This window comes from Rhea americana, unplaced genomic scaffold (assembly GCF_003343005.1).
Source record: "Rhea americana isolate MKP2758 unplaced genomic scaffold, rheAme1 scaffold_354, whole genome shotgun sequence".
NCBI lineage: Eukaryota > Metazoa > Chordata > Aves > Rheiformes > Rheidae > Rhea > Rhea americana.
The window spans coordinates 268,331-293,507 of record NW_028186484.1 but is presented as its reverse complement, the minus strand read 5'-3'; the positions used below and the strand labels follow the sequence as shown (position 1 = coordinate 293,507).

Genomic DNA, 25,177 nt, shown 5'->3' with positions numbered 1-25,177 from the left:
ATGGGGTAGCTAGAGAGTCAGAGGACATGGGGTCAAGTGAGGATAGTGTGGTAGAGAAGGCCTATGGATGGTCCACTTAACAGGCTTATGTTGGACACTGCTAGGAAATATTAATCTGGAGTTGTTCTGTAGAGTAGCCGTGGTTAACTGATATACAACTGGCTGGAAAGCCATGCTCAGATTGTTCAGTGGATGACTGCAAATGGCGAGATGAATGGGGCCCCACAGTCTGTCTTTGGTCTGATGTCATCCAGTGTATCTTCATTCATCTTCCTGACTGGGGTGATAGAATAGATTACATGTTTAGTAAGTGTGTAAAAGACACCAAGTTGGAAAGGCTACAAACAAGTTCATAGACAGGTCTGAAATTCAAAATGCTCTCGATAAACAGGAGAACACCGGATGTGATTCTAAAAGGACAAATCAAAGGCTTTGTATGTGAGAAGGAGTAATCATTTTCATAGACCCATAAGGGAAATATATGGCCTGGTGCTAAAGGAAAGGATTTTGTCTGTAGTAGATCAGAAACAGAATAGTCAGCCATATTATGCTGTTTAAAAATGCAAGTATTGCACATTGTGCATGAGAGTATTGCTTACCAGACACATGAAGCAATCTTGCCTCTAGGCATGATAAGGTCTCAAGTGGGCTTCTAGGTCTGGTCTTGAACACTGCACTTCAGCTCTGGAAAGACTGGAAACCATCCAGAGGAGACCAGCTTAATGCTGTTCTACAAAGGCAAGTCCAGGGGAGGGAAGACTGCAGGGAGACATAATAGCAGTCTTCAGATATATTAAACACTGCTGCAAAGGAGATGGGACTGTTCACTGTGATTGGACAAGCTGTGTGCTGCCATTTCATCGAGGGAGGTGTAGGAAAACATTAGGAACAGATCTCTTGGGGGGGGAATGGAACCTCGGTCCCTGGCAGTTTATGCAAAAAGGTTGGAGTGATGTAAGCACACCGGTGCCACTGCATGGCCTCTGAATGCTCTCCCAGCCCCGTTTCTCTATGATAATATCACACCTGGAGGTAGTATCATCTGCCTTGTCCAACCTGATAGTCCTGTGCTTCTACATTTCTAGGTACACTTAGCTTCTTAATGGCAGTGTTAACACTGTGAGCTCAAAGTCTGTTTGGCGATGGTACTTTGCGGCCAAGAGAGCCAACGCAGCGAGATGATCTGGCAGTCTGTGTTTCTGGATGCAGGACCTTGTATGAATTGTGCTAAAATCCATACTGTTCACAAGAGCCAAGTTTGCTAAGTGATCTGAAGCAGTTTATGTTAACAGCCAGTCACCACGATGATTTACTCCCTGCAGTTTCTATGTTTTCTTCAAGTTTTCTCACTGTGTGTTTTCTTTCAGCTCGTCAGGTAAGACGTTGATTAAATAGCATGGATCAAACACAGATTGATTGGACCTATATACAAATACTTCTCTGGGACATGGATTTGCCATTTATGATTAAACTTTGTTGTCATTTATGGTTACATTTTGTGACCTTTTACCTGACTGGTTTTTACTCCATATATTAATGGTGATAAGGATTTTATACAGTATTATTTTAATGGTGTGTGTTAATCAGTTAAAATCCTTACAGAAGTCTAAAAATGCTACGTCAACAATTACCTTTGTCATTAGATATTGTGATCTTACAAAAAGTAACATTAGACTTCTCTGATGACCTACTTCTATGTCAATTGTCATTAGTTATACTGCTGTCTTTTCATTCTTTGCTTATTACTTGTTGTGTTGGCTTTTCCAGTTTTGCCCAGTATAAGCATCAAACTAACTGGCCGTAATTACAAGGGTCATTGCTTTTTCCTTTGCAGATCTTGGCAAGTCATGAGCTTTCGGACTGCTTCTGTGTTTTAAGGCACATTAAAATCAGTACCTTTTAACTACTGCAAAATGAGCTCTTCAGCTAATTTTTTTAGAACTCTTGAAAGCAAATTATCAGATTTCACCATCAAATTGCTTTTACCTTTGTGTTTTAACTTTCTCTCCCATGTAAGAATAGGAGGCATTTCTTTTTCACACTGATCGCTTCCCAAGTACTGAACAGAAATGGTCATGGAGCACTTCTGCCTCCTCTGCATCATTTATTGTCGATTTCATGGTCATGTCTGTGCAGCGTTGTTACCCAAGCATGTGCCAAAGCCTACATCTTTTCTGTTATGTTTTTCTGTCGTGCAATGCAACAGCCTCAGTCTCTAAGCAGTACGAAGGGGCCCCCAAATATGCTGAAGCTGGCAGGACAGAGATACTCTGTCCAGGTTTTTGAGGAGGTGCTGGCCTTGGGCCCAGATTTTTGCCACGTTAGGAACAGTCTTGATGTCTATTCAGGCTGTGCTTTTGGAGGGCCTGGGCCCAATAGTTGATAGATCCAGCTTTTTCCCAGACTCTTCTTTTCTTTCATACTTTTGTCTGCCTGTTCTGTCCTTTTCTCCCTGACGACAGAATACTTGATGTTCTCTCCCCAGTCCCTGCTCCAGAGCACTTGCATCTAGCTTGTTGCCCTTTCCTCGTTTTCCAGCCTCTTCACCTCCACTCTTACTCCTGCACCTGGTATGTCATGGATTGCTGCTAGAAGCAGTTTTCCTGGGGAGTCAGAATTGAGATGGGGAGAGGCTTAGGAAGTCCAGAGCTATTCTTTGGGATGCAAAGTTTTTTCTCTTCGTAGATGATGATAAAGCAAAGGTAACAGTCCTCAAATGGTTTTATGCATCCAGTGCATCACGGAGCCAATCAAAAGTCACTGCTAGAGATTAAAGAGCCTAACCAACCATTTGGGGAAGTAGGGGACAGAACGTTGAGTTCCTGAGTAGTTCAGAGACATGACAAGATGACAGGGAAAGAATGAGCTGAGTGCTGGGAAATAAGGCAGATATAAGAAGTTTGTGGGTGGAGATAGCAGTGGATAACTGCTAAGAAGTTTGTCTAAGACAAGCTTTGTAAATGTGTAAGACAAACCTTGTGAATGTGAATGTTGTGTTCATGTGTTGTGCATGGGGAAAGCAGGAAGTCTGAATTCCCAAATCAAATGCTTTCACTATGACTGTTGGTTTAGATCACTGTAAGTTCTGGGATAGGACTGTGGGAAAATGGAAGCTTTGGGGCATGGAAGCATGATTATTTTCAGGTCCGAGGTGTACTCGGAGCTGTACTCTACCTGGAAATCACAGGATAGGTCTTGTGTAAAATCCTGATGATGAAAGGAGGTGAACCAGCTGCCCAGGACCTGCTCCTGAAATGTGGCCCTGGCTCCATCCATTTGACATCCCTAAGCGAGAATCGCAAGCAGGCAACAGAGTATTTGTCCCTCCCGAGTCTCATATCTTGGGGTGTTACTCTGTTGACCCCAGCAAGTCCCAAATTGCCCTTGCCTTGTCCATCCCTCTGCCTGTGCTTGTGGTGGTCGAAGATGGTCTGGGAGCACTGTGGTAACAAAGCWGGTGATGAGAATGGTTTCTGCCTTGTGTTGGGACTGTCCTATAGCACAAGAAGAGCTGCACTGAGGGAGTGTTTTGGAACAGCATAGTGCGTGATAGATCCCTCAGCGGGTCTAGGGATCAGAACTGGGATGTGGAGACCCTCAGCTCTGAGAATGAGGCTTTTTAGGGAGGCGTGCTGAGGATGGTGGGTAGGGGGGTGCAGCCTTTTCCTACTGGTCCCAGGGAAGATGCTGTGGGGAAGTCAGTCTAGAAGATATTTTCTTGAGTCCAATTTTTCATATCTCTTCCAAAACGAGTCTCATATGAGGGGCAGTTCATGAGCTGAGATGGTTGGTGCCTGGACCAACCAAGGTCTGAGACTATTTACGCTTCTCTTTTAGGGCATTCTCCTCAAACGCAGTGGCAAGTCTCTCAACAAAGAGTGGAAGAAGAAGTACGTGACGCTCTGTGACAACGGAGTCCTTACCTACCATCCCAGCCTGCATGTAAGTGCTGCGCTGGAGCTGGGGTGAGGAGCAGGGTGGGGCAGAGCAGAGTGCCTCCTTCGTGCTGTGACTGATGCTGCAGGTCCTTCTGCAGATGCCACAGTTGCAGAGGATTACTTGGAAAGTGTTTGACAGCAGGTGGAAGCCGGAGTCTCTCCTTGCAGCAGAACCCAAAGCAGGAGATTCAGCACTGTCCTCTACAGGACAGGCTTATTAAGCAAATTTGGTATTGTTATTTACCAGAGTCTGGAGAGAACCTCTTCCTTCTCATGAAAGCTGTCTCTATGCAGTGTCGAACTGGGTGGGAAAAGTTGATAGGAACATGCTCTGCATAGAATTATGCTAAGTAAATGCATCTTTCTTTTCTCTGTTTCCCTTGCTCAGTCCATTAAAGCAGGGGGTTGCTGCCTCCCTGCCTCTGGGATGAGAAGCAGGCAGAGAACTCCTTGCAGCCATGTCTGATGGTGCCATTTGGGTGTGGAATAATTTTCCTGGCTGCTAGGTATTGGGTAATGGAGACGAGGTGCCTGTGCAGAGCCTGCCGAGCTGAGCTGTCATTCGGTGCATCTCTGATCCTCTTCATTGCTTGGCTCAGGCACACAGCTGCCTCCCCATTCATCTCTGTCGCCTCCCCACTGTGGGGCTAATGACTTCTTCCCCATTCCCTCTTGAGCACAGTTTGCTGCCGAGACAGTGAGCCACGGACAGACACACCTGTGGCACTACAGACCACAGTGCCTTCTGAGCAGAGGACATTGCTTTCACAGGAGAGCATAGGAGAGGATGAGAAGGATAGGCTGTTAGCAGAGCAGTTTAGCAGGATCCTGGAAAGCTCTCTGGGATGAAAGAGCAAAGAGCACCGTGCTCCAGCTCCTGTGCTTCTTCAGCGTTCCAAGGCACTTGGTTTGCCTCTGACCACCTCAGACACATGGGTATTTTAGTGCCCTGAGCCTCACAGCCTTTATCCTCACTTCTAACCTGTGGCCCCAGCTCACTGGCTTGTTATACTCAGTCCTCCAGGTCCTGAACCCCTGAGCCTTTTAACTTTTCTGTTCTTGAAAGCCAGTCATTACATTTCCTTTCTGTAATTCATAGGACCTTTAAAAACATGTTTTTCCTTTTAATCTTTGGTCCCTTTACATGTAATGTGTTGTCTGGTTCTACATTTTCCTAGCTTTGTAATCCCATTTTTTGGACTTTCTAGAGTCAAATTGAGAGGAAATGGTTGTTGCCTGCTCTGTGTGTGCGTGTGCGCACATATGCATGTGTGTGTTTGTGTATCACCTTTTCTTTGGAGACATCATGGGCCCTTATTGCAGTCAGCTTACAGGCAGAATAATTTCTGAGGTGTTGTTGAACTGTTCACAACTGATGCTTTTATGTGCTGGATTTCTCTCCTCTTTATACATTTCTTCCTTGGAGGTCATTGAGATTGATGTCACTACATTTCCCTTCAATGCTTCATTTCTTTACTATATTTCCACAAGCAAAAATGTGGTTTACTTCCACCTGGTGCTCCTGGTGATCCACAGTCCATTGCTAAGAAAGGACCAAGATGGGCCTCTCCTCCCCAGATTACACTGAAAGCTTTGAACCCTATATCCAAGGTATATATTATCCTAAATGTTTACCTGCGTCAATGAGTAATTTCTGGGGGACTACAGAACATAGAGCTGCTGCCTGCCCAGCTCTGGCTCCTGCAAGGATGGGTAATCCTGCACGCTCTCTCCCTCACATTGCCATCCTGAGGAATAGAACAAAGAGCAGTGACACCTACCATCATGTTATTTTTTTTCTGTGACATGGACAAACTCGGACATTGATGAACAGTGTGCAGTTCAGATTACCAGAGGCCCCTCTGCCTTGCCTTGCCTTCCCTCTCGGTATCTGGTTTACCACCTACTTGGATGGGATAGATGTAGAAAAGCAGCTTGGAGGAAGAAAGAGTCCAGAAGAGAATGTCTCGTTATATCCTCCCCGTTGATGTGCCATCTTCTGGAGTGAATCAGGAGATGCTGCAGTGCTTTTGTCACCTGGTTTGTCTCCTGTGGCATCAGCCAAGTTTCCATGTTGTTTCACAGGACTCCACAAAGCAGAGCATGTTAGGTTTGAACAACCTGGGTCACTTCTCAAACCTGTGTTCTTGAGGAAGGACACGTTTCTTTGCCACTTCCATTCCAACAACTGTCAGTCCTGCAGGCCTGTAGTAAGTTAAGCTGCTGCCAAGAACAAGTATACAGGATCTCCTGTCTAGGAGACACTCAGCGTCCTGCACTTCACTGAGATGTTTAGTCCCAGTTTCATGCCTACCTTGTTCAGCATGAATCTGTGCTGCCATGTGTCTAGGGGATGGCAGATACAGGGATGCAGTGGAGACATCCCATGTCAGAACTGTTTGAGCCCCAGGGTGAAGGCCTTTTTGTGCTGCTATTGCATTCCCAGTGGCTTTTCCTTGGCATGATTCAGGGCAATTCCTGTCTAGACAGCTCTTCTCTTGCATCTCCTTTTCATTCTGTCCCAGTCTCTCCTGGGATGGATGTAGATACCCCATGGACTAGCAGCCCTGACATTCTCCTCTTTCCTCCGGTAGGCATATCATTCCCAAATGTTTCTATGCCCCCATGAGTAAGAATTACTTCATGGCTCTGTCTGAGTCATAGTTCTGCTATTATCACCCAAAAGCTTCCTGACTGATACAGTCATCTGCTTTTGAGTGTTTAGCACTCTACCAGTTTTAGGATCTATATTGTGACACCTCCATCCTCACTTTGAAGTTTCCTCGCTGGGATTAGGGCTGTAGGTTTGCAGTGAAAAGTTGAGTAGAAAAGTGGTCATATGAGCTGGATCCAGTCTTGTAATTAAATGTTCCATAATTCCTTCAAGAAAGTGTATCTGACTTGACTAACAGCTTGGACCTCCGCTTGGGTCTTAAGTAGCTGTGTATTCACAGCTTCAGATACCACCTCTGCCACTTCTCTGGAATAGTCAACAGTTTTAGAGACTTTGTAAGCAAGACAGCTGACACGGGAGTTGTGAGTAGCAGCTCTGGCTGAAGGCAGGAGTGTTTGGGGTGCCTAGTCCCTGGATTCAGCACAACTTTCCTTGTTGCCTCTGTATTTTTTCTTATCTTTAGGTGAATGTGTTTAGTAAGAAGAAAAGAACAAGTTTTATGAAAAGATTGGTGTGATTTCATATCACTTTCCCAAAGCCTTGGAGAGTAAACGCTTCTGCTCGTGAGGAAAGCGTATGTGGTTCAGCCCAGCTTCACTGGCCAGGCTGTGCTGTGCTGCACAGAGCTGGAGAGAAAGCATCTCCCATTTTGCAGCCAGTGGAGCCATTCACACAATCACCTTCTGTTAATTCTATCTGCAACATCAATTAAATTGTTTGTAGAAACTAATTGAATGTGGCTTAATCACACATCTTAATAGCTTTCCACGCTTTGAACTCGTTGTTAATTCCAGTAATAAAATGAAATGAGAGAACTGGCTGGGTAATTAGCGAGGAGGCTTGGGAAGAAATTGCTGTTTTATAGCATGTAATAAAAGCAGTGTGCTGGTGACCGCTCTCTCCGGCAGGCAGCCGGCTAGCACAGCAATTGTGCTGAGTTAGGGAAAATCCCCCAACCCCTCTGAGATTCCCTGCCCAGGAGTGTCACCAGGCTCCAGTGACACAACCAGGAACAGCTCAGAGCAATGTTCGGTTGAGCCAGTTATTTAGGAATTGCTTGGGACACCCAGGGTGTGTGCATGTCTTGACTGCATTTAAGGTCAAGTCACCTAGAAGTGCAGAAGGGTGTGTTGTGTCATGCTGCACCCACCTTCCATGTTAGCTGTGAGACCTTGATGCCTGTATAGGGATCTGTGGAAAGACAAGAGTTCAAAACAGGGCATTTGAGATGCAGCTGAGAGATTGTAGCCCTTGCACATAGCAACCTGAGACCACAGAGCATTGCGTATGCAGTCCTCTTTTGCCTGCTTCTAGGAGGCAAGGATTGGGAGAACAGCTGCTCTTAAACTGATCTTGTTCATATCTTCATCCTCTTGAGTCTGGAAGCAGGTGATTTACACAGGGACCAACTCTGAGTTAATCTCTTTTGTGACTTCCTTGTGAACTGGAGCAAACCAAAGCCTCCCTGCTGAATGGAGAGCTGCAGCTGCAGTCTCACCCTGGACAGTTGCCGTCACTCATCCCCCAATTACAGTGCAGGTCCGCAGAGCAGGAACTCATGGGGAGGCCCCAGTCCCAGGGCCAGGAAAGGATATGCCCCTGTCACATGGCAGGGGAATTCCTTCCAAACTCTCCAGGACTCAGCTTTCTGTCCCCATGCCCTTGGGGTTTGTGCCCCCGAGCAGGGGAGGGCAGTTTCCCTCTGTGCATCTCTAGGGGGAAATCACACCACTCTGGTCTTTCCCCTCTGGGTAATACAAGTCCAAGAAAGATGTTGCCACATTGGAGAGGGCTAGGGGAGAGCTTCAGTGCCCTGTGGAGCAGGAGGAAGGGTGGAAGAAATGAAACAGGGACTAAAGGTGTGTGGCCTCATTTAGACTGAAAGATGAGACAAGATTTGGAAGCAGGGCAGAATATATTAACAGTCTGGGCATGGAGTTTTCTGGTTGCTACAATAACTTGCCAGAAGGAAAGTAGAAACAGAGTTTGGAAGAGTTTAACGCTGTACAGGTGAATATACAAGGGAATTATCCTGAATTGTTTGGGGTTGAGTTATGCTAACTGTGAACTGAGAGGGAATTTCCAGCTATTATATTACTTACAAGATAATATAAGCCATTATAGCTAAGTGCTATGATGACAAAGACAGCAGATGACATGAAAGAAGAACAGCATGCCATCTGCATGCTTTTTTGCTCCATCTAACCTTTGATCTCCTAGCCAGATTTTCACAAATGGGCTTGTCCTAACATCTGAGTGCCTATGGCAACATCCTGACACTATTATTATTATTATTATTATTATTATTATTATTAACCAACTAGGTCTGAGCAGTGGAAGTGAGACCAGGCACTTCTCTGGAGCCAGTTATAACTCATCAACTAGTGTCACAAAAAGGCAAATTGGAGTCAAGCAATTGCATCTGTGTGGGCAGAAGATGACTGGCTGCAGGCACTGGAAAGAGTCATAGAGTCATTTACTTCTAGCCCACCTGGCTTGGTACCTCAGAACAGTGCAGAAACAAGCATGTGAGCTCCCAGACTACCTCCAAGTTGCTGGCTGACCACCTTGCTCCTCTCTGTTAACCAGTTGCTATTTTGATGAATGGATCCAATGGTTTTGAATAAGGGAATGAGAGGGGAATTGAATGAAATGGGCCAGAGATGGGCTGAGCTTGAATCGCTCTGCCTCTCTGCTGTAGGATTACATGCAGAACGTCCACGGGAAGGAAATTGATCTGCTGAGAACAACGGTGAAAGTGCCAGGCAAACGGCTACCCAGGGCAACAACGGCAGCAGCACCCAGTGCCAGCCCCAAAGCCAATGGACTGGCAAAGGAGAGGAGCAGCACTCAGCTCACGGGAAGCACAGGTAAGAAGGGGTCTGGGGTCACAGAAATGGCTGTCTTCCCTCCCTCCTGGGCATTAGCGGTGCCTTCCTTAGCTGAAACAGAAGTAAAAGCTGTTCTGAAGTTCCGTTTTTTTAATGACTCTCTATGAGTGCCTTGAGCGGATGTTGCTGTTTCTGTGCAAGTCTTCAGGTGAGCTGCCTGTTGGGATTATGCTGGCCAGTTTCCAGCACAGAGGAAAAGGTAGAAGGACTGTAACTACTGGCATGAACTCCCTGAGAGGAAACCGTCAAGTTTGGTTAGGCTCTGGTYGTAGATGAAATTATTGCTCCCTAAAGCAAGGGAAATCTCAGGCCATGGATGTTTCTCAGTCCCTGGAAAGTTCTGGTCCATCCCTGTCCGTATTTATGGCCTGTTTTTTCCTTTCCTTTTTCCTGAAGTGACAGTTTTGAGAGGAGCTAGTTTCATAATTATTATTTTTTCTGTGTGCACATTCAGAAAGCACTCTTGTCACCAAGAGAGGAGAAATCAGGTTGGGAGGCTCACTGGTTTCCCAGGAGGTTCATGCCACACTGCTTGCTGCTCCTTCTACCACAGAAAGTATCTCCCTGCCCAGGGGAATTACTGGACTTAGACTTTATCTGCGCAAGTTACCAAGAGCTTTCCTGCCCGAGTTACCAATGGCCACAAGTTACTTTCTTCAATTTGTCCTGGGACTGCTACCCGTAGCAAGGATGGACAATTTCCACATGCATTCTTCTTCCCAGTCAACTGCTGGCAGCAGTCTAATATAGTGGGATGTAGTCACCTCTCCGCTCTTCAGGGTAACAAGAGAGTTCTTGCATGCCCCTGATAATGGAAATTCTTGATAATCTGGTACTGCACAATGTGCCACCTGGGGTGAACTTGGGTGACAAGCATATCTATTTTCTGTCCAGTCCTGCTGTGCACTCAGGTTGCATCCTGCAGTCATCTGGTTGTCTGCACTGTGCTTCCCAGGTTTCTGGAGCTGAAGTCTCATTAGCTCAAGTGCAGCTGGAATGAATGTGGGGAACTGGCTGAGGTCCTCAGCAGCATGGAGGCTGGTGGGAACGGCTTCATGCTGACTTTGCTGTGTTCACTTGGAGCTGAGTGTGAAGTAATAAACCCTTCTGAACCCGACTTGCTCTTTCTGTAGAGTCAGAATTAGTCTGCAGAACAGATAAACTGCTAGCAAATGATTGAAATTACTGTATTTTTTGATCAAGGCAGTGCATCTCAAAAGTGCTGTACCTGTTTTCTGCAGCTGATATCCCCTGCACACTCTCATTTCTTCACCACCACCGTACACATTCAGCATGCATACGTTTTAGCCAACCCTGTCTAACATGCTCTAGGTGACTCTGCTTGAGTGGGGAGGTTGGTATAGATGATCTCCAGAGGTCCCTTCCAACCTTACGGATTCTGTGATTCTGTGATTTTAATATGCTCGAATGCAAGGCAGTAATTCTGTGAACTGATAATCAAGGAATACCTGCAGGATAAGAGACGAACTTTGAAAGCTGTTATGGGGACAGGATTTAAGAGTTACTGTACATAACTTCATGAGCTCTCAATGCTGAGAGGTGGCTATATGAAAAGGATAGGTCAGGTCTGAGCTGGGTAATAATTCTTGCCTCTGTACACAGCATTTCTCAGGTATATATTTCTAGGATGCTTTGGTTGATGCTTGTACTTAAAGAAGGTTATTAGAGCTGTGGGAAGAATTCAAAGAGAGGCTGCAGAAAAGCTTATGGTAATGTCAAACCAGATGTCCACATAATGCTGCATCGTGCTTTCAACAGCCATCTCTATCCTGTTTGGTTCACAAGGAGAGAATGAGATGTGACTTGATCACTGATTTCTGCTGTTTGTAAAACCAGTACCTAGAAAAGAGATCTGTGCTGAGGCCTTTCAGTCTAGTGGACAAAGTGTGAGGAGATCTAGTGCATGGAAACTGAAGTTGGAACAATTTAAACTTGAAATGAGATGTAGCTTCCTACCAGGGAAGGTAATTAAATGTTGGAATAGTTTATCTGGAAAGCCGATGGACTTATCACTGCTTGAAGCCTTTAAAATGAGATTAGTTATCTTCCTACAAGATATGCTGTAATCCAGCCCATGTGCATGTTGTTGCATCTGTGCATGCATGCAGGGGATCGGACTGGATGGGTAGACTACACAAAAGATCAAAACATGGTCTTTTGTCCTGTAGAAATCTGTGAATTTGAGATTCCCTCTTCACTGCCTTTTCTTCTGGGTCCCGGAGCAGAACAGTACTACTATAGTGCCAAGAATATGTGTATCAGACCAGGACTCAGTGTTAAGACAGCAGATTTCATTTGTCTTTGCTTTGAGTGGTTGTCTGCAGTGTTCAGGAAGGATTTTTTCCTGATGCAAAATCGGTAAAGCGTTTTCTGAGGATTTTTTTTTTCAATTATTGTTGTGCCTCCAAGACTGATTGCAGCTGGTGATGCAGTTGCTATGGTGGGTGCTCTGACGTAATAAGAATCCTGCTTACAGTCACTTGCTTGTATCTTCAAATAATGCAGACTACTGGATTTAGGGTCAGTAAAGAATCTACCCTACCTCAAATTGGCAGAGACTTGCAGTTTTTCTACCTTTGGGGCTAGGGATGGGACCATTACTAGGCATCTGTCATCTAATACATGCTTTGGGCATTTGAAGAGAGGAACACCTCGGGATTTTCAGTTCTCTGCCTGTGCACAGGTGAGTCCTCAGAAGACGTGTTCTTTAAAGACCTGAATTAATCAACGTCTTACACCAGGATTATCTGGTGTAAGCCAAATGACCTATGTTTGGGATTCAGCACAGGTGATCTATTATCTCCTCATGGCCTGAACTCTGCTAAAGCTCCTAAATCTGTTCGTGTCCACTGGATACACAGTCCTCACCCAGGAGTGAGAAAAGAAATAGGTGAAGGGGAGGAGAAGAAAAGAAGATAAAACATTTAATTCCTCCCAGTGGCTCTGTGAAATACACATACAAAATGCTGGTGATGATTCAAAATAACTTCTGAAGTAAATTCAGGCATTTTCCAAATCCAGTGGGATGCAAAAGCTCTGGCATTCAGCCTGCTTTACTGAGCTGGTTTGGTGTAAGTGGCAATAGCTTTGCCCGTCACATCAAGGAAGGGCAAACTGACAGAAATGATTGTGGGACAAACACTTATGTGCAGGTTGGGCATAAATAGAGTAAGAATGGGGAAGGGGCTTGTGTTTGGGAAAACTGTGGGACCCTGAGCTCTGTGGATGATTGTATGCTGATTTTTAAACCATTGAAGAAGGCAACTTCACTGTTACCAGAATTGTTTCCAGTTCAGGTTTCATACGTTTCCCATTGTAAACCTTGTTTTAAAATACACAGAATTTTGATAGACTTTGCAGCCATTTATACTAAAAATTTCTGATTTGTTTCTATCTAAGGCATATTTTCTGTGGAACATATAAATGAATGTGAAGTGCTATTTGGTTTGCCAGTATTAGAAATTTGTCTCCAAGAGCTGTAGATCTTCAGAGATTTGGTGGAAAGACGGGCTAGAAGCAGGAATTCTGTCCTGAGTTAGAAATGTGGTTTTTGCTGTCCCTTGAAAATATATTGGCATTGATCAAAGTTTTGGAAGTTGGTTGCTGAAAGCTCTGAAACACTTAATCTGCTCCTGGGGCTGTCAAGAGATCCTGGCAGAATGGCCTCCACTTTTCTAACCTTTTTATTTCTTCACTTTCCAACTGTAATGTACTCCTAATTTTTTATTTGTTTGAAATTTTACTGTTAAGGAGACTAGCCAGGGGTGAAAAAGCAGGTTGTGCAGAGAGCATAGGATCTGTTAACAGATTTCGATCTAACCAAATGCAAGTAACCAGCGCTGGCACAACATTAAGGCAGAGCAATTAAGCCTTTCAAAGTCAGGAAATTCCTAAAGTGCTGGTTACTGTGTGCTTGTGTTACCTCAGCCAGCTCTTGTTCCTTGCCTTTTGCATTACTTGCAAACAGTGCTTTATGCAGAGTTATGTTTAACAAAGCAAACCAGCTGAAGAAGCAAAGCCCCACACTTGGACCCGCAGTGGATTGGGAAGGCGTGTTCCTGAATCTTGTCTCAACATCACATTTGCTGTTTGTGTGTTTTGCCCACACACCTCCCAGCTGCGTCCTGGAAGACCAGGAGCAAGTCTGGGAAGTATCAACCAAAGGGAGTTTGTTTGAGAACATTTTGAATATGTTTTCCAGAAGCATCTCACGTATGTCCAGATGTTTCCTTGGCACATTTCTCTTGCCTTCATGTCCTGTAGGTTTTATTTGCAGACTAACCTTGAAGCACCCAGTCCTCTGAAATTGTGGTTCATGAACGGTCTCCTGATTGTGCCTGACACAGCTCTGTGAAGATACCCCTATTAAAGCTCTCTCAAGGAGGACGTTAAAGGCTTAGAAGTTAACACAGGGCAGGGAATTGCTGGAGCACCAACTGCAACCATACTGACTATGTAACTGTGGCATCTCCCGGCATGATTTTAGCCATGGCAAATGGTTTCCTGGACAGTACCTTGGGAACAGCATGGGTCAGGACTGTACTCAGAGCATATGTTGGGCACAGTTTGGGGGAGAAGAGAGAGTTAAAGCATGCGGGCAAAAGCTGTGCTATGCTGCTGGTCTCAGGACCAAGACTGCTGCCCAGCATTTTGCATGTGTCCTAGAGGGACCCACTTGGATGACTGCTGCTGCAGGCTGATCTTCCCATGGCAGAGCAGCACCAGACTGCCTAATGGGAACGGCAAGGCACCATGGCTGCATCCTGGGAAGTGCAGCACAGACAGGAGCCTGGCTGTGCTCTGGGTAAGCTAGTGGGGTCGGCCCCATGCATGCTGTCGTCCCCTTCAGTACCCAGGCAGAGAGGTTTTAATCAAGGACCCAACTGTTTCATATGTGCCACCTTATACACAGTCCCTTYAATGGCACAGACATGGTCAGAGGCAGTGACAAAATCACGTCTGTTACGGCAGACCCTCTGCTGGCTGGGGTGGGAGGGTGTTGCACGTGCTGCAGCTTCCAGGAGTCATGATCACAAGTCTTCATTGGGCCAGATGTCCTACACCTCATCTCCCCTCCTCCAGGCAGCTGAGTGGTCTTACCTTGGATACAGGCAGAGGGATAAGGCCATGTAACGCTGAATTCCCCGCAAGCTGGGAGGCATGCAGGGAGAGGCAAAACTTGGTTTCCTGAGAGCGCCCAAACAAAACATCTTGGCACTTAGATGTCATGTTGTGACTGATACCCATAAAGGCTAAGAAGGATATAACCAAAGTGCTTTTTATGATTCATAATTTTAAAATGTTATTTTTAATGCAACAGTAGTCCACGAAGTGCTTTGACTGGCAAAGGCACCACTTCCTTGGATAAACTATCAGTATTGCATTGACATGAAATCGTGCATAGGCAGAGCTTGGCAAAAGGAGCGAGATACACTGACAGTTTAGGGCTACACCGAGAAATGCATCACAGCGGAAGTGAGGCTGGTCTCCAGCTTTCATGGTGTCTTTCAGATTTGGATTTGTTAGCACTCTCTGGTGGGGTCGGGCAGTTGTGTGAGTGCTGGACCTCAGCTTTTGCAGCTAGATTGTTCAGCCAGTAGCTTTGCTGGTGAATACTGAGACAGTATTTTATATTTTCACCTGTAATGATTTTTTTTCTGAACTTGCAGTGAAAAAAATGGATGTTTAAGCATTGCTTGATGAATCTTGTCTTTATTTTACAATTAAGTCTTCTTTCTTGAGGAAAGATTAATTGGAGTGAAAAATTTAGGATACATTGGAGCTACTGGAGAGAGTCCAGCGTAGGGCTACAAAGATGATCAGAGGGCTGGAGCATCTGCCCTATGARGAAYGGCTGYGAGAGCTGGRCCTSTTYAGCCWGGRGGAGAGAAGACTGAGGGGGGATCTTATCAATGTGTGTAAGCACCTGAAGGGAGGGTGTCAAGGGGATGGGGACAAACTCTTGTCAGTTGTCCCATGTGACAGGACAAGAGGCAATGGGCAGAAATTGAACCACAGGAAGTTCCACCTGAATGTGAGGGGGACTTTCTTCCCTGTGAGAGTGACGGAGCACTGGGACAGGTTGCCCAGAGAGGTTGAGGAGTCTCCTTCTCTGGTGATCTTCAAGGCCTGCCTGGACGCAACCCTGTCTAACATGCTGTAGGTGACCCTGCTGAGCAGGGAGGTTGGACTAGATGATCTCCAGAGGTCCCTTCCAACCTTACTGATTCTATGATTGTCTGTGTGGAGATAACTAGTGCAAACAAGCAAGGAGTGCTGGCACCCTTGGGAAACCTGCACCCTGAGACATGAGAAAGGAGCCCTGAACCAGGCAACTGGTTCCTGACAGGGCCTAAAGGATCTGTGTAAATACAGGTACTGGTCATATCATTTTGGGGGAAGAATCATCTCTACCAGATACCAATTGGCACCTGTTCTGCAAGAAAGAGGCTCAGATGGCCTCAATCTGATTTGTAACAGAACTGTTTGACCACTTCTTTTTGTCCCAGCTATGAATGAACCGCCACATTTTTTGCCATCTGCACTTTATCAGGAAGTGAAAGGAAAGGCAGCTAGAGAAAGGGGCAAATTTTGAGAAAGCAGCTATACCTTAGGAACTGGGGAGGAAAGGGAGCCACTGCAGAGCCATGGTCAAGGAGCCCCAGCAGATGTAAAAGGAGTTACGCTTGTGGTCCTGCAAAATGAACAGTTGCTCCTGCTCTCTTGCACAAGGGTTTTTAATGGGTGAAGCTGGTGGTGCAAAGGCTTGAATATGCCACATGCCTCCCATCTAAGATCCTATCCTCAATATTGATGGAAGGAAATGTGAACCGTCCTGGGAGATGTGAAGGGGAAGGGATGTGAGCTGGAACAGAAGGGCACAAACTTTGATGGGAAACAGAATCAGAAGCACCTGTAACCAAAAACATGTCTTTGTCTAAGAATGAGAAGTGAGCCCAATCCATGTCTCTGCATTTCTGGGTCATCTGGTCAATGTATGAAACTAGCAAAGCACATGAGTCCGTTCCCTTCTCGTGCCACATCCCAGGGAAGAGGCTCTCCTCAGCCAAGAGTCTGCTTCACGTCGCAGACTTCATTTATCCGCACGGTGCTTTGCATTGTAGGTGCTGAATGAAGCAGGTGTCCTATGGAACAAATCATTTCATTAAAATACTTTATAATCCATATGCACAAGGCTCTAGCTAAAATTGTCCTGACAAACTCTAATTAGTCATTTTCCAACTTCTGGTACCTTAACTTTATATTAAAAGAACATTTCTTTCTTTAATTCATTTTTAATAAAGATAAAAGACAAATATTTTTATAAAGAACAGACCTCCTGTGCTTTGATCCGTATGGGCTTGGCCTGTCCCATTGGCAGATTTGAACCACTTGATCTAATAAAGGATGGAGTAGGAGATGAACACTTGTTCTTTGAATGGGCCTGCTTTATAAGAGGATGGGAGGCACCACTTGCTAGTGAGATGCTTGGCTGTTCCCTGGATGGTTGGACATGTCAGGATTTAGGAACAAGGCCGTCAGCCAGTGGATGTTGCACCATTATTCCTGTCCTCCTGTATTCTGCCTATGTTCTCCTCCCCTGCTTGGTCCTTCCTACTCCCAGGAAGGGAGTCTCAAAGGAAGAGCACAAGTAGATGCTAGTCTTTGGAGACAGTTGAGAAAGAGGCCTTGGAAGTTACTGCCCAGTCTTGTTACCCTCTTTCTGGTGAAGTAGTGCTAGTCTTGGCCCAATGATAGAAACACCTTCTTTATTCTGGGTTACTGGATTAGAGCATACTGGGCCAGACTTTGGAGCACTCGCGTTGGCTGCAGCACCTGGCAGCACCCTGGGGGAGCTCTGGGCACACGGCTTTGTGAGCTGGTGCAGAACAGATTACAAGCAGCACCTTGTGGTGTCTCCTGTGCCGGACAAATCCAAGTGGTGTTGGGATTGAAGAGGGCAGGAATGGGTTGTGCAGATCTCACTGCGGGAAGTTTTATAAGTAGAAGTTGGCTGTGAGTATGGAGCCTGACAGTGTGTGTTCACTGCACAAGTGGCAGTGCTGTTTCAGGGTGTCTCATGCAGATCCCCTCAGATTTCTTCCCACTGGAATACTGCTTTTCTTCCACTCTTCTTCAAGGATCCCCAAATGTATCTTTGCTGTGGTTCAGCAAGCTCACCCCTTCTGCTTCTTCAGTCCACCTGTGTCTCATTCAGTGTGCATTTCTGGCTTGAAGAATGGGGACAGCTCTTATTCAAAGTGCAGACTGGATGCAAAGGGATTTTTTAGTGGAGAAGGACAGATGGTAGCGCAAGAAAAATATGGAGACAATGTGAATCAGCATGAGAGACTGGTCTCAGCACAGCTGCAGCTCTGAAGTGTTGCTTTGCAGTGGTTTGTAGGGACCTACTCCAAAGTGGTCAGCACAGGGGGAAAAACACAAATAATTTTTCTTGAAAATGTGATATGTGCGATGTCTGTGCACATGCTTACATGCACACGTAAAATGGGCACACGAGCATTTTCCTTGACAGTGCTTTCAGCTGAGTGGTGTTAAGGGAGGCCAAGCTGCTAGACACTGGAAAACTTACCTCCAGGTGAGAAGTTCAAGCATAAGCAAGGATGAGCTGAGACTGCTCCGATTGTGAACAGCTGCATGGAGGCACAATATTGAACAGTAGAAAGCTGTTTGATTTAGCAGGCAAAAGCAGTGCAGATGCTCTACCTCAGCCAGAAATGCTGAGTTAATACAGCAATCCCAAGTGAGATCTTCTGGCCTGCGCTGCACAGGCAGCCAGGCTATGTGGCTTGGAGATGAGACAAGAGTCAAGAGAATGTGGAAGCAGCAGAGCATGGTGTTAAGGGCAGAGGTTAAAGGAGAAAGCTCTCCCTGGTCGTGGTCTGCAGTGTCCAAGGGTGGGGTGCTCTGGTTCCGTGAGGAATTCCTGTGGACTCTGCTGCCACGCAAAGTGGGAGAACGAAGATCACACCAGTGTCTCAGGGAAGAGCAAGCAGAGGTTGAGATGAGCTGAGGAGCTGTATCTCAATGCAGGGCTGTGCTTGAGCACTGTAGTCTTTTATGTGGGAGAAGAAAAGAAAGGAACTGATGTAGCTTGGTCCTGTTCCCACTGAGGAACAGTCCACATGGTCTGACGATGATCTTGGAGCCTGTGAGCCCTCCTCCTCTCACAGGATTTCTTCTGTAGCCGAACAGGAAAGCATTTACTGGAGCTTGCCTGTGGTGCAGCCACTGCATAGGGCTGCCATTCAGAGGCTGACTGCCCCTGTTTGCTGTGGTGGTGCGGATCCGAGTGCCCCTGGCTGAGGTATGGCTGCTTCCATTGATCTGATCCAATCTGATCCACAGCTTGGCTGGCCGGACCCATCCGCCGGGCTCCCCAAGCCTGCGCAGGGTAGGCCTTGGTGAACTGGGCTGAGGCAGCTTGCCCAGGCACTTGGCTGTTGTGCCAAACTGGGTGATGGGGAGCATGTGTTGGTCTTAGCTGTTCAGCAAAGAAACCCTGCGTTTGGAGAAGGTGCTAGGTTTCCAAGCAGCTGCAAGATTGTTGCTGGGYTTCTGCTAATGCCCAGCGGCATGCTTCACTGTCACTCCTCGAGCAGAGTCTGGGAGCATGCTTGCACCAGGCAGGCGGGAGGAGAGCCGCCTCGCCTGGCCGGCTGCCTGGCCTCTGGTGCTGGGAAGCGGCAGCAGAGCCCTCCCCGCTCGGTGCCTGCCCGGGCGCGTGTGCGCTGCCCCCTGATGCTCTGCCTTGCAGAGTGAGGGATTGGCTCCCCCAGGCCGGGGTTGCTGAGCCTGCTGTGATCATGTCACGTCGGGCTCCGTCGATGTTAACATCTCATTATCTTTGTTACTGTAATTACATTATCCGCTGCTTTATGCAGAATTATTCTCCGAGGACTAATTGATGGATCCATGTTTAATTCATTAATCATTAGCATCAAATTCGACAATTACAGTGCACACTGATTGTGGAATTTCAAATGTAATGAGGGAAGAATTAACAAAGAAAAGGGAAAACCTGTTTCCCTGGCATACCGCTGCTCGCCATGGGGGACAATGACATTGAGGGAAGAAGAGGCAGCAGAGAGCAGGGTGGCGCAGGTCATGGCAGACAGAAGACTGGTAGAATTATCTTGTACATTTCTTCTCATTGCAGCTGTACRCTTTATTCTTCCAGGTCAGAGCATGATGCTTACTCTTCTATAAAAGGATTGGCATTTGAATATTGTGGAGGAAAATCTCAGCTCTCACTTCAGGAGCAAGATTGCCTTGTCCATGCTGCAAATGGCCTGTGGATACAGGAGCAAGCACATGCCACCCTGCAGTGGGCAGTTTCAGGGAACGCAGAGAATATCCCCCGGATGCACACATGGTCACGTGCTTTGCAAGGAGTATTGGCTGATCAAAGTGAGGTGCCTTCAGAAGGAGCTTGCTGCCCCCATGATTTGCCCATGTCCGTATGACTAGTCTACTCCCTGCAGGTCTGCTCCCTGCATGGTGCATAGGAATGTGTTTTGTGGGGCCAGTGAAAAAGTTCACAGACCAGTTCGTAAAGGTTGAGGCTATCTCTCATTGTTTCAGTGTTACCTGCTCTGAGGCAGGAATTCTGTAACTCTACTCTCTTTCTCTTGGTTCCTGTAAAATAATTTGCAGAAGGAAATGCAGAGCAGCCTTCTCTTTCCAGTCTTGTCGCATCAGCTGGTGGATCTGCTCGTTCTGAGGACCAGAGTGGATGTGATTCTCTATGCAGCTGTTTCGGTATCAGAGGTGGATACACTTTTGTCCTCCCTCCAGACATGCCACCACGGGGGCTTTATGCATATGAATACAGACAGCTTCTGCTTAATATTTCAGTGGTCCTTGACACCTAACCCAGACTAAGGATGTAGACAGGCATTCCCTGGCACATTGAATTGAATCAGTTAAAAAGCTGGGGCTGCGCAGTGTTTCGTAACTGCCATTGGCAGAGTTGCTGGAACCAGCTGCCAGATCATGCCTGGTCTGTTTTAGCACAGAGCCGGACGGTTTGGTTTACGCAGAGGTTTCCAAGCGTGGTTTGCTTGCGTGCCACAGCGGCAGTTGTGGCAAACACCTTCACTGACCGTGGCAGCAGCAGCTGCTGAGGCTGCCAGGTGCGTGTATGCCAAGCCAAGAGACCCACTTCCAGCCTGCCTTCCTCTCTCACCTGCTACAAGCTGCGCAYCCCTGCGAGGCATGTGGTACCCCGTGCTGCCACACCTCCCCCAGGCTAGGCCTGCTCAGCCCGCGACCAGGCCCTGGCAGGTGATGCTGGGCAGGCTCCGATGCTTTCTGTGGAGCTAGGTGGAGGTGTATTGCTTTGAGATGGTTCATGTAGTGGAAACCTTCTGTTAAACCATCACTGTAGTGTTTTAAGCTAACCTGCTTTACCTTCTGTTGAGATGGACTGTAAGAGCTCAAGGTTAGTCATTGCATTTCAGCCAAGAGTCAGGAACTTAAACACAAGAATGCCAAAAGCTGAAAGCCAGTGCATGAGGGTCTTTGGATTTTGTCTGTGTGTAACCTTTGTCCTTCCCAATAATACATTAAGGGGCTCTTTGCAGTCTGAGGATGCAGCAGACCCTGGAGACTTAGCAGATTTTATCTGTAAATAATACTTGTCATTATAAATTACATATAAAATACTGTAAATTCATGTTTATAATATTATAAGTTTATTTTAAAATTTATACTATAACATCTTAAGAAGGCTGCTTGAAGTAGGAGAATGAATCCAAAATATGAAGCTGAAGCCGTTACATTCAATGCATTGCACTGAATAGAAGTGAAAAATTAAGTCTGGACTTTGGAGAGGGAGCAGAGGAGTGCATCGGGAACTCAAAGGCATTGCACCAGGTAGGGCAGCTCCAGCAAACTTCAGTGCCCAGTTTTTTGGGCTAATAGAAGTCCTAACGACTGAGATACACAGGATCAGCTTGAAGTTATATTTGCTAAGCATATGCTAGAATTAGGTTATATTTCACATTTCCAAGCCAGTTAACTTTCATTCTGTTCTATTGGATTTTCTTATTTCTTTCTACAGAAGGGAAACTGAGACAAAGAGAAGGTAAAGCCAGAATTGTCAAAAGCATCTGCTAGCTGTGTATCCCCAGTGTAGAGCCTAAGAATTTTTTTTTCAAGAACTTAGCATTTTTATAGTCCTTTGAAGCATAGCTGTGAGCACTGAGCACAGGGTCTCTAGCTGGACACTCAGAACAGAAGGAACACATTATTAGTGGCTAGTTTTGACGAGTTTGACTTGTACAGTATTACTGGGAGTTTTATGACAGTGTGTGGAGTAGGTCCCATCTGCCCTAAGGGAATATTCAGCTCCTTAATCTTGGACTGTCCACACTTTCCCTGCTGCCTTCTGCATTGTTCTTTTCTGCATCTTACACCTGCAAGAAATTTTTTAGAGGACCTACAGATAATGGACCACTTCTCTACACAATCTTCCTCAAGTGCCTGCTGGCCCCAGTCTGCCAGTTCAGCCCAGCCCTGTTCTCCGTGTGGGCAGGTGCTTTGCAAGCACTGGCCTATGCCAGGACTATGTTTGTGCCTGGTTGAGGTGACATTTGCATAGACCTGCTGGTCAGCACCACCATACTGTGCAAAGCGCTGTCTCCGTTAGTAACACTGTTGAGCTCAGGTGGGATTTGCAGAGTCCGGCAGTGGGTAAAGACCTTCTAGCTGCACTGTGGCCATTGCTGTGGGCATGGGTAGAATACTGCAGTCTAGACCGGTCTGGTCTCATGGATCAAGTGTCCTGCAGTGCTTGGAGTGTGCTAGATGCAGCGACAGAGTACGTATTCGCATTTAGTTTCATCTGAAAGGAATCCATTTCGAGTGCTTGGAGACTGCTCAGAAATGTGAACTGAAAGCACTGTCCTGGACCGAACTCAATGCTGATGCAGACACCCCTCAGAGGTGGTGCCACCAGGCCACTGCTCAGGGGCTGCGTGCTGAGGCGGAGGGGGATCAGCACTGCCCACCTGATCAGAAGTCTTTGTTTCCTGTCCTCCACAAACTACTCATTTTGGCACCTTATGAATGCAGGGTATCTCCCAATGATTTCTGTAGCAGGGTGCTTTGCTGGCTGATGTGCAGGGTTAACAGTTTGGAGGAGTTTACTTGGGCTGTGGTTTGGTCACTGTTGACTGTTCATGCACAACATCAGAGCAGGAAAATGGAGTATTTCAGGATGACTTTCCTCTTCCTTCTCAAGGGATTCATTGTTACCTATAGTGTCTGTACATCATAGAGGTGATAACTTCCTGTGTGTTTTACTATCCGTGAACTTTGCACATCCTCAGCTTTTGATATGTGACATACAATCTCTGCGGACATGCTAATAGAGAGACACTAGACACAGGACTAGGTTCTTGCCAGCCATGTCTGTGAGGGCTGGTGGATCTGCCTCCACCTTGCTGGCTGCCAGGCGTCAGGGTCATGCAGAGTCCTTGCAATTGGGAGACTCGGGTTCACTCTTCAGTTCTATTAGGGACTCCCTGGAGGACTGGCAAATTACTTCTCTCTGTGTCTGGTTTTTCCATATGTAAAACAGGAATGATTATGCAGAGCATTCTTGTTTCCCAGAGGGGCATTGCAGCACTGGCACTGTGACATGCTCTGATATCTCACCTGTGGATCCCAGTGATGAAATACAGTGCATGCTTCTTAAGTTCCTGAGCAAGGCTACTATTGCAGCGTGTCGTAAAGATGTGTCACGTCACGGTGGCAGTGATATTTATGGTTCTGCAGCATATTGCATCTGTAGGTTTTATAGGTGACCCTGCTGAATGGGAAGGTTGGACTAGATGGTCTCCAGAGGTCCCTTCCAACCTTACTGGTTCTATGATTCTATAGTTGTCTACCTTTAGACAGTCAACTGACTCATTCTAGCTTGTAGGTAGGCAGCTGAACAATTTTTCCAAAATGTGTCTGCTCTTGTGAGTGAATGAAAATGTTTTCTACTAGTGATGAAATCAGATATGCTAAGTTCTTTGAGGTTTATCTGGAATGGCAAAGGTGTGCACCAGTACTGCAGGTCTGAATTGGGGCATGCTGTGGCATAGCAGCTGAGACTGCTGGTCTGTTGGTTATGAGGAGGAAGGGCACACTTGCCTTTGATACACACACTGAGCTGCTCTACTGAGTTATCTTGGTCCCTGCATGAATATGCAGAGTTGTTACTGAGTTGTACCAATTGGATAGTGTTTGCACCAGCCAAGAGAGGAGCAGTGTGAGTGTATCTGTCTGTGGCAGAGTGATGAGGGGCATCTCAGAGGAAATCTCTTATGAAAACCCTTAGTTTACACTGTTTGTTGCAGCTCCTTGTGGGTTAGTCCATGTTCCTCTAGAGCCTGTCACTGCAACCACAATGTGACATGTCTTCACTACATCTGCACACCATTTCAGCTGCACTTGAGCTGTTTTGTGAAAACACTGGTAACCTATTCAGTCATATGGAAAAAATATTACTGTTCTATCATTCTCCAGCCTTACTAGAAGCTCTGCAGATGTTTGCAAGGATGCTACCATTCTCAGAGTAGATGACTTGGATATCTACAAAGCATTAAGTAGCTTCAACAATCACTGGGTTTCTGGAAGGACCTCATGCTCCCTTTGCATGATTCCTCTAGAAGCCAGTGAGTCAAGAGTCCTGCGTGGGAGCAGAGCTGCCTCCTGAGGCTGACCTAGAAGCCATCACTGGGCTCATGAAACTCATGAAAATGAGGTTTCACCTCCTGCCAAGTGCCCTGGGTTCTCTGCAAACATGGGAAGAGGGGCAGCATCTTCTGGCTTCAGATCTGTTTTTCCCCTCTCCTTGCAGGCTTTCTTTTTCAGAAATCTGATTGCCATGCTCCTTTGTGACCTAACAGGGCAGACTACCTGCATGTCATCTTCACCCAGCAGCATGGTGGGGTCCTGGCAGGCTTCCTGATGCCAGGAGCCTTGCATTGCCTGGTGGAATCATGCACCTCCTGGGTGATACACCATCTGTGTTTTGGCTGGAGATTCCTGGAGCTGTAGCAGTTACTGCTCTTGGGTGAGAATTCATGGTGGCAGGGCTGGGACTCAAGTGTCCTGGCAGCCAAAATATGCTTGACCTGTTGTCCCTGAGGGCCCAGTGAGATGCTTTCCCTTCCTCCCTGGGCTCTGTGACCATGGTCCTGACACACCTGACACTCCAGTGCTGCTTTGGTAATTCCTCACCCCCATCTTGGGGAAGAAGGAAGACACTGCAGTGCTCCAGCTGCACGGGTCTGTGAAATAGCTTCCTCAGACGTCACTTCGTTTGTATATGAATGAGTCCTCAACATTGCTTTGTAATTTATTTTCCGGTTTCAAAATGTACAACAGCCCAACTTGCAGCATCTGCACAGGGATGGGTTTCTAGCCTATCTGTGCAACCACGTGCCTTGTCAGCCCAAGAATACTACTCACCTATTTCTCAGACACTCAGATATTGACCCCTCAGTAGTTGCAGGAAACCCAGCACCAGGGCCAATCTTTTCAGTTACTGAATGGCATATTTCAGCACAAGTCAGATCCGTAGCTCACCAAAAATGAGCTTTAGGCCATTGTCATGGTGTGAGTTACAATCCTGT

The 25,177-nt window shown here is 46.5% G+C and overlaps 1 protein-coding gene across 1 annotated transcript in view; it reads left to right on the top strand.

Moving 5' to 3' along the window:
* The window catches only part of AGAP3 (ArfGAP with GTPase domain, ankyrin repeat and PH domain 3), a gene marked incomplete at its 5' end in the record, with an annotated part of 120,432 nt that overhangs the window by 58,371 nt on the left and 36,884 nt on the right, over window positions 1–25,177 (top strand). Inside the window, 2 exons of the mRNA XM_085312027.1 lie at window positions 3,838–3,942; window positions 9,314–9,482. Of these exons, the coding sequence (XP_085168153.1) occupies window positions 3,838–3,942; window positions 9,314–9,482 (274 nt within the window). The remainder of the gene's footprint in view (window positions 1–3,837; window positions 3,943–9,313; window positions 9,483–25,177) is intronic.